The sequence below is a fragment of the Lactuca serriola genome, chromosome 4 (assembly GCF_051521515.1).
Source record: "Lactuca serriola cultivar US96UC23 chromosome 4, Lser_US96UC23_V15, whole genome shotgun sequence".
Taxonomy (NCBI): domain Eukaryota; kingdom Viridiplantae; phylum Streptophyta; class Magnoliopsida; order Asterales; family Asteraceae; genus Lactuca; species Lactuca serriola.
In genome coordinates this window covers 213,630,643-213,642,908 of record NC_136411.1, presented here as the reverse complement: position 1 = coordinate 213,642,908, position 12,266 = coordinate 213,630,643, and the positions used below count along the sequence as shown (strand labels likewise).

Below are 12,266 nucleotides of genomic sequence, written 5' to 3'. Positions count from 1 at the left end.
ATTTTGCTAAGATTTTTTTTATTTAAATCAATTCCTCAATATCAATTATGAAATCACATTTATGTATGACAACAGATTATGAAATCACAATTATTTATGATTAATTAGTTGGTTTTTTTCCTATAAGATCTTTAATATCACTTATGAAATTTTTAAAAGATATATGAGTAACGTTAAATGATCTCATCAGATGGCAGATGGGAAATGATACTCAAGGAGTGAAGATAGAGAGAGGGAGGATTGGCCCAGTTAAGAACAAAAACTAAGAACACAAAAAATAATGCATAACATAATCAATAGTGACTTGTTGCTTGCTAATATAACCAACCAAAACTGAATAAAACTGTGACATAATCAAACTCATGTATCTTGCCTTTGAAAACATATAAGAAGGGTATTTAGATAATGAAGGGTATTTATGTCAATCTCTGAGCAGCCTCCTTAGCAAGAACCCTCTCTTTTGCTTTGGTTTTAGCCTGTGATTTAGACCCCATTATTCCACCACCCCACTTCTTTCTGTACTCCTCATACTTATCATTACAATTGGCCTGAAACAACAACAGACATTCATTCATTCAATTCAGAATCAACCATAAAAATTCCAAAAATTCTTAAATCCATGAAAACAAACCTTGATGGCTTCCAAGATTCTACTGAACTCCATCTTATCTTCATTCTTAACTGTAGTCAAGCACAGAGCAGCTGCAGTTTTCTGATGAACAATCTGATATAATATAACAAAAAACATGTTAGAACTCAAGCAAAACAATTAAGGGTATTTAAGTAAAAACACTTACAGTTCCCAAACGAGATTTTCCCTTCACAATGCAGTAAGGGATTTCCATCTTTCTGCACAAAGCGGGAAGCCAGACAACCAACTCAATGGGGTCTACATCATGAGCAATGATCACCAATTGAGCCTTGTTCTGAAATTGGGAGTGAAAATAAGTACAATATAAGCTTTTTGTTTCAGAAAGATTAAAAAGTTTGTATATTTAGATGGTGGAAATGAAAAACTCAAAAACCTGTTCAATAAGATAGGTGATATGATTAAGACCATATTTGACAACAATGGGCTTCTTGGCTTCAACCGTCTTTCCTTCAGATTCAGCTTGAGCCCTTTTCAGAAGTCTTTCCTTTTTTGCTGCTTTATCCTCAGGTCTGTACTTGAGAAGCATCTTGAACAAAGTTGTTGCTAAATATTACATAAAAAAGAGCTCAATGATCAATAGTTTATAAAACGAGACAAACAAATTGTCTTCAAATGTTAATACAAAACTTAAGCTGATTATAGACTTTGAGATAAAGGGAGGAGGATATTTGTGAGATAGTATCATAGATGATTACCTAGATTCTTGTCGAGGGTCTTGGTGAACTGATTAAGAGCAGGTGGAACCTTCAAACGCTGTTTGAGAATCCTCCTCTTCCTCTGAATACGAACAACTTGTGGCCATCGCACAAATCTGTGAAGATCCTTCTTTGGAGGCAATGCTCCACCTATGCCGAATTGTTTCGGCCTTTTCTCGAACAAAGGGTTAGCTACCTTCTCCTGGAGGGAAAAAAGGCATCAAATTAGAAAGCGTGAATCAAACACTATAAACGAGTTCAAAACATACTTAAATCAAAGGCAGCGACTGGTTGTAAACTAGAAACGTATACTAATCTAAGTAATCATACCGTTTTCTTCTTCGTTGCGACCGCCTTCCCACCCTTTTTTGGAGCCTTCGAGAAAACAAAATCAAACAAACAGAGTCATGTCATAATCAAACAACAGAAAATGAGAATTTGTGAAAAGAACATACGCATTTAGGAAATGAAGAAATCTAGTTGTAATTACAATAGCAGAAAACATGAAATTATGACGATTAACAGAGATAGAAGATGGAGTGGCTCACCATTGATGAAAGTTGGAGATCCGAAGTTCCAATACAGCGACGAGAAGGTAGACAATGGAAGATGGAGTTTTTAGGGTTTTTACGCAAATCTAGAGTGGGTTGGGCCGGTGGGCCTTGCTCTGTTTTTCCAAAAATCAACTTAAGGGGTGTTTGTTTTATTTTATTTTTTTGGTGGTTAGAAATTTATATGTAAATATTGGTTTCTTAGCAAAATAAACTGTCCAAATAATTGAATATGTTTTTTCTTTTATACGGAAATGAGTAATAACCAAAAATATCTATTTGTTAAGAACATACTGAAAGTTAAAATTATAGATGACCATATTAAAAAATTAAAAAATAAAATGTTAATAACATAAGTAATAATTTGAATGGAAACCATCAAATTTAAACAAAACACCGTCAAAGTATGTTTGATAATCTACGTCAGGGATTTTGATTTATCGGGTTTGGTTTACAAACACCGAGACTTGAGGAGATGGGGATGCTTCTAATTTTATACTAAGTTATAAACCCAAACCTGAGTTGCATAAAAAAATAAAACATGTGTATATTAAGTTTTAAAATACATACAATTTTTGGTCAGTTTCAGTTTTATAGATTGTTTTTTGTTTTGTTTTACGTTTTGGATTAGTTCGGTTTTAGGGTCAGTGTGTAAAGTATTCCAATTGATTTTTCAGTTTTAAAATATCAAAACCAAACAAATAAATAGTTTTGGTTTGGTTTTCGGATTTGATTTTATCAGTTTTCAGTTTTCGATTTCAATTTTGTTCACCTTACATAGAATATAGGTATTTGAACCAAGGTTGTCAAAATTATGATCTTGATTGTAAGATCGTATGATTCTACGATCCTAGGTATGAAAAAATAAGTTGTGTCGTTTACGGATCATATTTGAGATAGAATCGCACGTAGGATTGTAAGATCCTAGGTAGAATCGTAGAATTGGGATCTGATCCTACCTTCCTTTTAATTTTTATTTTTATTTTTTGAAAAAAAAAACTATTATTTTATGTCTTTTATTTTTTTTATCAATTTATCATTTTGTGTTTTGATGTGTGCCTAATGTATTGAATTTTGTAGAGTTTTTGAAAGGAAAACCGAATGTTGGAGATATTTTCATGTTTTAAAATTATAAGTTAAAATTATGTTTTATTTTGTAGGATCAAAATTCTCATCCCGATCTTGTAAACCTAGAAACGATCCTATGTAGGATTCTGATCTTCACAACCTTGGTTTGAGCTTTTTAGACACTAAAAAGTGACATTTAATTTAAAAATAAAAAATAAAATAAAATAAAAGACGATTGATATGTCTCGTCTGTGATATAAGTGGATTGAAAAGTAATATTAGATTAGATTGTATTTATCGTTCCAACTATATATATATATATATATATATATATATATATATATATATATATATATATATATATATATATATATATATACACACACACACACGGTCCGGATCCGGTAGAAACCAAAAAATTGGTAAAAACCGTAAGGACTATTCTCTATTAATTATTTCGTCAATGACACAACGTCAAACTCATTTACTTGGCCGTGACGTGTTCGCACGCGATGCACATACATGGAACATAATACGGACTCGGTGGAATAATTATGTGCGACGAACGTCATTTAAATGAATTTTTCTTTTCTTTTTCATTTATCTTGGTTTTTTTCGTTTTTTTATTATTTTTTTAATTTTCGTTAAAAAAATTCAAATCTTTTTTTAAATAGATATATGCTCTGTTTTAACATTTTTAAATTTTTTATTACTTTTTTTGTTTTTAAAAGAAATATTTTTTTTTCTTATTTTTTTTCAAATATTTTTACTACATACTTGAAGATGGTAGAATTTTTTTCTTTTGTTTTTATTTTTTGAGTTTTTTGACTTTTCAAACTAAATATCGGTTTGAGTTTTTAATGTTTAACAATTATAAAATTTTAAATAAAAACAATATTAAGGATCATAATATTTTCGGTTCATATTTTTTTTTTGAATCATATTATTTTTGGATCATAAAATTTTGAATCATAACGATATTATGTATCATATATTTTTTGATCATATTAATTTGGATCATAATATATTGAATTAAATAACGCTTTTATTCAATAAAACATTTTGATCATTATATTTTTTTTGAATAATTTAATTTTAAATCATAAAAAATATAATAAGTAAGGATCATTAAATATTTGAATCAAAATGTTTTTATATCATAATAAGTTAAGGATCATAAATATATTGAATCATAATATTTTTGAATGATAATTATTTTAAATCATCTCTATTTGCATCATATTAAAATCAAGTTTAATGTCTAAAACACCTTATTTTTTTAAAAGTTCTTTTTACAAAGTCATTAGAATAGTAGTAATTTTAGTGTCTAAAACACCTTATAAGTTCTAAACATAAAAATCTTAATTTAAAGTAGTAATTTTTCTTATTACATAATAACTAATAACAAAATCTAATAATTATTTTCCCGTAAGAATACTATTCGTCAAAAAAACTATTTATTGTCTCTGTTTTGCGTTGGCACACATCTAGTGTGTGTGTGTGTGTGTATATATATATATATGAAAAGTGAATATGTAGCCGTCATGTATATAATATTAGGTATAGAACCATCAAAATTGACTTCATTTTGATTAAAAACATAATTTTATTTTATCATTACCTTTTTATATTGCTTTTGAATTCATATTATTTCATGATTTATCTTCGACATCTATGTATTTCAAATGTGTTGTTTTATTAGACCTCTAATAGGCTTCATATCTTCCTTCGACACTTACCCTATATATACTTTCATGGTTTTTTTTTGATGGGTTACGGAAATAAATTTATTGGGTTTTTTAATGAATAGTTTCAATTTTTCTTTATAGTTTCCTATATTAAATTTCAATATGAAAACCTATTGGTAGTTTATAAAGTGTTTTTATACACGGTTTGTGGTGAAAATTAAAGTTTTAAAACTCCATAAAAGTTTGTACAAATCCTATCACATACTCTAATAGAGGATGCAAGAAAATGGTATAGAGATTTGATTGTATTTTGTTAAAACTATGGTTACATGCCTAATATTAAGTATATAACAGTCATATATTCCTCAAGCCCATATATATATATATATATATATATATATATATATATATATATATATATATATATATTCTCCCTAATAAATAAATATAATTTTGCCACATGTCACTCTCTTATTAACTTGGACACATGTCATTTTTTGGTATTTCTGAATAAATATTTTTTTCCATTTGTTATTTTCTCCTTTTTTTCTTAATTAACACATCATATTTACATCTCAATTAATATGTAACGTCCCAAAAATCCGCACCAAAAATTTTTCTTTAAATCATTACCAAAGCCATATTCATAAAAACATATCATAAGTCATAACATGAATTCAGAGTATCATTTCCAAAACATATTTTCATTATCAGAGTAAAACATCCTAGGCTGACTAATCAATGGTGCGTGTCATGCGATCACATCGAACTCTTCCCTCCGCAACCGGAAGTAGCTGAAAACAAAACTGAAACCCGTAAGCACAAAACTTAATGAGTTCCCCCAACCTACCACATACCCTGCATAAACACATATTGCTCATATTAGGCCACGCCCGCTATTCCGGGCCTCGCCCGCTACTTCGGGCCTCGCCCGCTACAACGGCCCCGCCTGGCTTCGATCCCCGCTCGGATACAGATCTGTTTCTTTTAGGCCCCGCCTCTCTTTGGGCCCCGTCTGCTAACCACATAATACAAAAATAGCATATAACACGTAACTGAACATACCCTATTGTATTCATGTCCTAAGGCCTCGCCTGCCTTGGGCCTCGCCCCTGCTCTACTACTAATGAGATATGGAACACCGTCCATACTCTGCTATTGGTGCGATACGAGACCTCACCCTCACTCACCTCCCTACCAGGCACATACATGCATCACACAGACAACAAGTATACTCTATCATGCAAACCATTCCTTGGGCACCAGCCCGATATTGGACCTTGGTCCTGAATATCATAATAGCAAACAGTGCCTAGGGCTAACCCCCGGGTCTTCCTACTCATAACTACATGGGCCAACATTGTGGCCGTAGACCCATTCACACAAAGGGAAACTCACCTGCACTGCTGAACTTGCTGACAACCCTCTGGCTGCTGTCTGACAATTCTCTGAATCGCTGCTCCACTAGCTCCCCGAGCTATCAATATCAATATCAATATAACACTTAGTCCCAAACTGAACTCTTAGAAGCCGTCTAAGCCCACTCTTGCCAAAGTCAAATTCCTGGTCAATGTCAACCTTCTTGACTGATTCTACTCGCCGAGTCACCCCAAGACTCGTCGAGTCCATGCATTCAGAAACTCCCATAAAACGACTCAACTCGCCGAGTCACCCCAAGACTTGTCGAGTTCAACGATCTCTGAGTCCCATCCTGCCCAACTCACTGAGTCACCACTCAACTCACCGATCTAAGTCTTAACCCGGAAAGGTTGAGGTTCTGCGACCAGACTCGCCAAGTCCAAGAACAGACTCGTCGAGTCCAAGGTAATCTTCGACAGACTCGCCGTGTTGTTCTTCCAACTCACCGAGTCCATGCTCATGTTTATAAAACTCGCCGAGTACACCCATGTGACTCGCCGAGTCTCTTTAGATCTCAAACCATACAGTGGCTTTTCGAGCCATGCAGGGGCTCCAAACCATAGATCCACTCTTCTACAGTCTATCCCCCACGTAAAGTTGCAAACTTTACATGAAACCAAGAAGCTAAAAGCCCAAAACACTCTAGGGCTAGGGTTCTAGACGAGCATGCTTCACCAACACCCCCAAGACTGATACTTTATGGTTCTCTAGGCCGAAACACACCTAGATCTGAAGTAGCAACTTCAGATCTGGATTTCTAACTCGAAATGGCTCTTAATCATGCCATAAAAAACCAAATCTCATAACAAAGGTAACACTTTATGCAAAAGAGTGAAGGTAACGACTTCTTACCTCCTAATGCTCTGAAAAGTCCCACCAATTATGGATCTAAAGCCAATCCTTAAATCACCAAAGGTTCCCTTCCTCCTTCTTCCTTCAAATCACCCAAAATGGCAAGAAAGCTTGAATGTGCTAAAATGGAGGCTTAGGGTTTTGTGTTTTGGATAAGAGAGGCTTAGAGAACCCTAAGGGAGAGAATGAGATGCTTATATAGTGCACAAAGCCCCGGACTTAGGGTTTCCCAATCCAGACCGGACTCGCCGATTCCACTCTCCGACTCGTAGAGTCGGTCACTTACTCTTCGACCCGGATCCCGCTCGGACTCGTCAAGTTCCACCCTGGACTCGACGAGTTGACCCCTTTGACTTAGGGTTTTCCTTTCCTTTCTTGATCTTTCTGATTATGGGTGTTACATAATAATTGCCTTACAGATAGTGGCATATTTAGCTTTATATTAAGTATAGATTTTTATCATTTATTAGCTAATTTATTGCATATCATGGACAAAAGATACTCAAAAGTGTTTGAATTCTGTTTTCAGACCAAAAGCAAAGCTCGGAATCAAAAGGAAGCAGTAGAAGCGGTTGGGAGCTCGAGAGTTGAACAAAGAAGAAAAAGGCTAAAAATACAAAGTACTCGGCGAGTAGGGTCGACTACTCGGTGAGTCTCAGCGAAGATTCAAGAGGATAAAGACTCTATGACTTACCGTGTACGAGAATTAAGGGATGGACTCGGCGAGTCAGTTCGAATCTATAAAAACAGTTGTCCATATCAACGCAAGGTATTCTGGAACCCTTGGGGAGAAGCAAGCTGCGAATCAGAGCCAGAAGAGATCTGGAGAACGAAGATACAACCACAAAACCAATTTCGAAGGAGATTTGAGGCAAAATTACATCATTCTTACTTTAATCTATTGTTCTTCATCATGCTTAGACTTCTAGATTTCGTTTTTGTGCTGTTAATTACCTCAATCATGAGCTAAAAATTTTAAACTTCTGTTTGGGGAGACAATATTGATACTATGGTTTGATTTATGGTAGGATTGATTTAATATTGGTGATTTTGTTGATCCTAGCTTGTTAAAGAACCTTATGTGTGAATGATAACTACTTTTCTGTTAATAGGAAGATAATTAAGTTGCATGAACATATCTTAATTGCTACATCATATAATTTATGTGACCACTTTGTTATATGACTAGGATTAGCGACTGTGAAACTAGAATTAATAGAAAAATAGGTAAATTTATGTGTGAGCTTGTGTGATGACCATCAACCACAGGTTAACTAAAAGACCAAATTAGTTAGCTATTACAAGTCTAAATCAACCCGAATAAATAATCTAGTGAATTGAATTAAATTAGACAACTGGCCAGTGTTTAAGTTAGTTTGTTCTCTAAGGATTAATGCAGCGAACGTGAATCTAATCACTTGAATCGGTAGCCAATAGAAGAATTAATCCATTGCACTGTTACCATAATATCAACCATAGGATCAATTGAGTTGAACTAAACAGAAGTCCCCTTCGTCATTGAATTTTGTTGAATCTTTGCTCTTCTAGTTTTTTTTTATTTTAAGTAATAGTTAGTAAGTTTCTAGTCTTGTAAAACTAGAGAAAACCCCTTTTTATTATTCAATTTTAGATAAAAATTAGTTTTTAGTTTTAATTTACCGTTCCTTGTGTTCGATACCCTACTTATTTAGCTTTACCACAATTGATAGGTCCACTGCCTTTGTGTGTTTATTTTATAATTAAAAGTAGGTTTAAAACTAGTTGAGTTCACATACATCAAGTTTTTGGCGCCGTTGTCAGGGAACGGTTCTAAATTAGCACTAATTTCTATTTTTATAGATCCTTTGTGTGGGATTTATCTTACACAAAGTTAATTCTTATGTAATTTAGTAGTTAGTATAGGTTTTAATAAATATTAGTTTTAATAAGTAATTAGAAATTTTTTCTGATTTTGCCTTGAACTCGCCGAGTGCACTCGTGACAACTTGGTGAGTCCATCGTTGTTCACAGTTTTAGTTTTTATTTTATTTTTGTTTTTTTACGCGTTTTTCTTGTTTTATTTGCAGTTGTTTTCATGACCCGAGGAGCTGATACACCTTTGGTTCCTCCACTAGAAGACCCGGAGTTCGCCCTAAGGAAGAGCAAGGGAAAATCCGTTGGAGAATCCGTTTCTTCAAAGAACTCGCCACTAAAAAATCTAAAGTCCGTTTTCAGCAAGAAGAAGAGCAGCAAATCAGGTGCTTCCAGCGCCTCCATAGCTATAGAAGATGCGATCAAAGAGGACACTGAGTACGAAACTGAAGGAGAAGAAGATCTCACTTTCGGGCACGAATCCGATTTTGACGACGAATTAGCCATTAACATGGCTAACATCGATGAAGTCCCCATGGGGGAATAGAAGAAAAGGATGTGTGACGACACCGGCCCGGGACTTATGCAACCCGCAATTCCCGCTACTGCTACTTTTGAGCTAAAGGGCCACATACTCGCTCAACTAAAGGAGATCCCCTTCTATGGAAAAGACCACGAAGATGCTTACAAGCACTTGGATGAAGTCAATGATGTAGTTGATTACTTTAATGTTCCAAATGTGCCTCGTGAGACCCAGCTACTTTGCATGCTCCCAGTCACATTCAAGGGTGTTGCAAAAGATTGGCTCAAATCACTCCCTCCCGGGTCGGTCACCACATGGGCTAAGATGAAAGAAGAATTTATTGACCACTTTTGCCCACCTTCTAAAATAGCCAAATTGAAGAAGGCCATTGCTAACTTTGAACAACAAGCTAGGGAGTCACTATATGAAGCTTGGGAGAGGTATAAGAGCCTGCTAAGGAATTGCCCACACCATGACCTTAATAGCCAACAAGAAGTCTCCATCTTCTATGACGGAGTCAATGTCACCATAAGGCAGTTACTTGACTCGCAAGGCCCGCTCACAAAGATGGTTATCAAGGAATTAATTGAAGAGTTCTCTAACCACTCTAGAGAATACCACAACCCATGAAATGAAGTAAGTAGGGGGTAGTGAACACGGTCAACGATGGCATGGCGGCAATGATGGCTAAACTAGACAGTTTAGATAGAAGAATGATGAAGATGGATCAAACAATCCATGTTATACGGGTGGGATGTGAAAATTGTAGGGGACCTCACTTAACTAAAGAGTGTGACTTGGATGAGAATGAAAACAAAAAGGTGCAAGTCTTTTATTCAAGTGGCAACAGATACGATGAGAATTGGCGGAAACCCAAGAAGGAATGGCTCCCGTATGAAGAATACAAAAAGGCAAAGGAAGATAAATACAAGCAAAAAGATAGGGGTTTCTATCAAAAGGAAGAACCAGTTGTGAAAAAAAGAGCCGATTTAGAAGAAATGTTCACATGATTTATAGTCGCGTCCGAGAAAAGGCACAATGATCATGATGCTGCAATACAAAAGACCAGGACTATACTTAGGAATCAACAAACATTTATACTCAACATTGAGAAACAGCTTGGGCAACTAGCACATCAAGTGAACGAGAGAAGACCGGGTGAACTTCCAAATAAAACCGAGAATAATCCGAGAATGGAGAATGTGAATGCCATAACATCTAGTTATGGAGAAATTTTCACTCCTCTTAGCCCTGCATAGAAGGTCTCAACTAAGGTGCAAACAGAAAAGACAGAAAAGTCGAGTTCAGCTAAATCCGACACGACTCACTGAGTCCCTCTAATGGACTCGACGAGTCCATGCCTTGATGAAAAATATGTTGTTTCCTTAAAGCCTTACAGGCCTCCTTTACCATTTCCAATCTGAGCCATGCCTGATGATGTGACAACCCGAAATTTCCATTCTGTACAAACAATATCAATTCAATAGAAGTTATAACAGTCACAGTTAATCTTCAAACTTTTTCGTTTAAGTTTGAATACGTCAGGGTTTACACTTCAGGAAATATCAGGAGAGTGGATGCACTAGGGTTTAGTGCAACTCTATTATTCCATCACTCTATTATATTAGAGATCATTTCAGGAATAAAAATATTTTATTGCCAAAAATATCTCAGGACTATAAATAGAATTTTGAACCAAATTCATTCATTATTCGCATTTCCAACTAGAGAAAAGCCACTTTCTCTCTTACGGATCTTCGGGTTTTTATCCCAAATCGTGAGTACCTCTTTCTAGTAGTGTTAGAAAGCTTAATATGTGTTTATAACATGATTTAGAAGGCTAAATCACTAGCTTTAGGAGTTTACTCCCCAAGGTGTTCTTGGGCGGTAAACTCCCGAAACAAAGCCTAGACCGAACCTTGTGTTATGCTACTGCCTTAGACTCATTTGTATGTGTATTAGGGACAAGAAAACAACCAAGAAACACAAACACATGGGAGTTCACAGCCCAAGAGGATCTTGGACCGTGAACTCCAATAAAATGGATCAAAGGGTACTTTTAAGGCACCTAAAGCCCTAGACATTTACATGGAATTGTTCCCACTTAATTGAAGGACAAAAACACATCAAAATCACCCCTTCAAATGATTTCACAGCCCTAATAAGGTTCTTGGGCCGTGAACATCAAACAAAGGCACCAAAGTGTGCCTAAGGCCTTCATATGCTTGGAATAAAAGTCTAGAACCTATACCACTTGTGCAAGAGACTTGAAAGCATCAAAAACAACCATCCTTAAGAGTTTACGGCCGCAAACTCTAAGGGAAATGGCCTTAGGGCCATAAACTCCCAAATGGAGTATTTCTATGCCTTAAACCCTTCCAAGGACTTAACCACCAAGTTGGAATAATTCTAGGGATTATTTAACACCATAAAACAACCAAAGACATTGAGTCTTGGAGTTTACAGCCGTAAACTCAAGAATTTACAACCGTAAACTCCATGTGTGATGGTATATGGAGAGTAAACTCATATATGGGGTCCTTTGGAACCCTAAACACAAGTGCCTTGTCCCACAATAGCTTAGATGCAATCCTTAGGGCTTAAAACACTTATATAAAGTGTTTATTATGTCTAGAATGTCTTAACATTATCAATTAGTAATTTGAGACTAATTGATTGCATATATGTGTGATTATATGTTCATTAGGATCGTAGTGTGTGTACAAGTCCTCACTTGCCGCCTAACAATCCTACACCGTCCAGTTCATCCGAACCACCATCTACAGGTGAGTTCATACCCCTAATCAATGTTTTAAATGATTTTAAATGCTTTAAAAGGGGGGGAATACAAGTAGAAACAAACATGTTATTAAATCATTGATATGTATTTTATAATTGTGTTTGTCATTTAACAGATTTCACATACTACAAAATGGGATGCATGAAATGGTTTTAAATCTTAAAAAT

At 35.2% G+C, this 12,266-nt stretch overlaps 1 protein-coding gene and 1 non-coding gene across 2 annotated transcripts; both read right to left on the bottom strand.

The window, feature by feature from the left end:
• Window positions 1-263: 263 nt before the first annotated feature.
• On the bottom strand, window positions 264-2,025 carry LOC145103249 (large ribosomal subunit protein eL8y-like). The gene is made up of 7 exons (XM_079040810.1): window positions 1,896-2,025; window positions 1,678-1,722; window positions 1,348-1,549; window positions 1,026-1,195; window positions 798-926; window positions 632-724; window positions 264-548 (listed from the first exon to the last, which is right to left on the bottom strand). Exons 1-7 carry the CDS (start codon window positions 1,896-1,898, stop codon window positions 417-419), a joined length of 774 nt encoding a protein of 257 aa, XP_078896936.1. The 5' UTR covers window positions 1,899-2,025; the 3' UTR covers window positions 264-416.
• A 7,646-nt stretch (window positions 2,026-9,671) lies between these two features.
• Window positions 9,672-9,778, bottom strand: LOC145103600 (small nucleolar RNA R71). Its single transcript, XR_013706683.1, has one exon. It is a non-coding gene; the product is annotated as a small nucleolar RNA R71 (small nucleolar RNA).
• Window positions 9,779-12,266: the final 2,488 nt, after the last annotated feature.

Bases quoted from the DNA above. Each gene is read 5' to 3' on its own strand.
- LOC145103249 (XM_079040810.1), bottom strand. The intron at 1,196-1,347 runs GTAATCATCTAT...TGTAATATTTAG, and splicing joins GACCCTCGACAAGAATCTAG to CAACAACTTTGTTCAAGATG. The intron at 927-1,025 runs GTTTTTGAGTTT...TCCCAATTTCAG, and splicing joins TCACCTATCTTATTGAACAG to AACAAGGCTCAATTGGTGAT.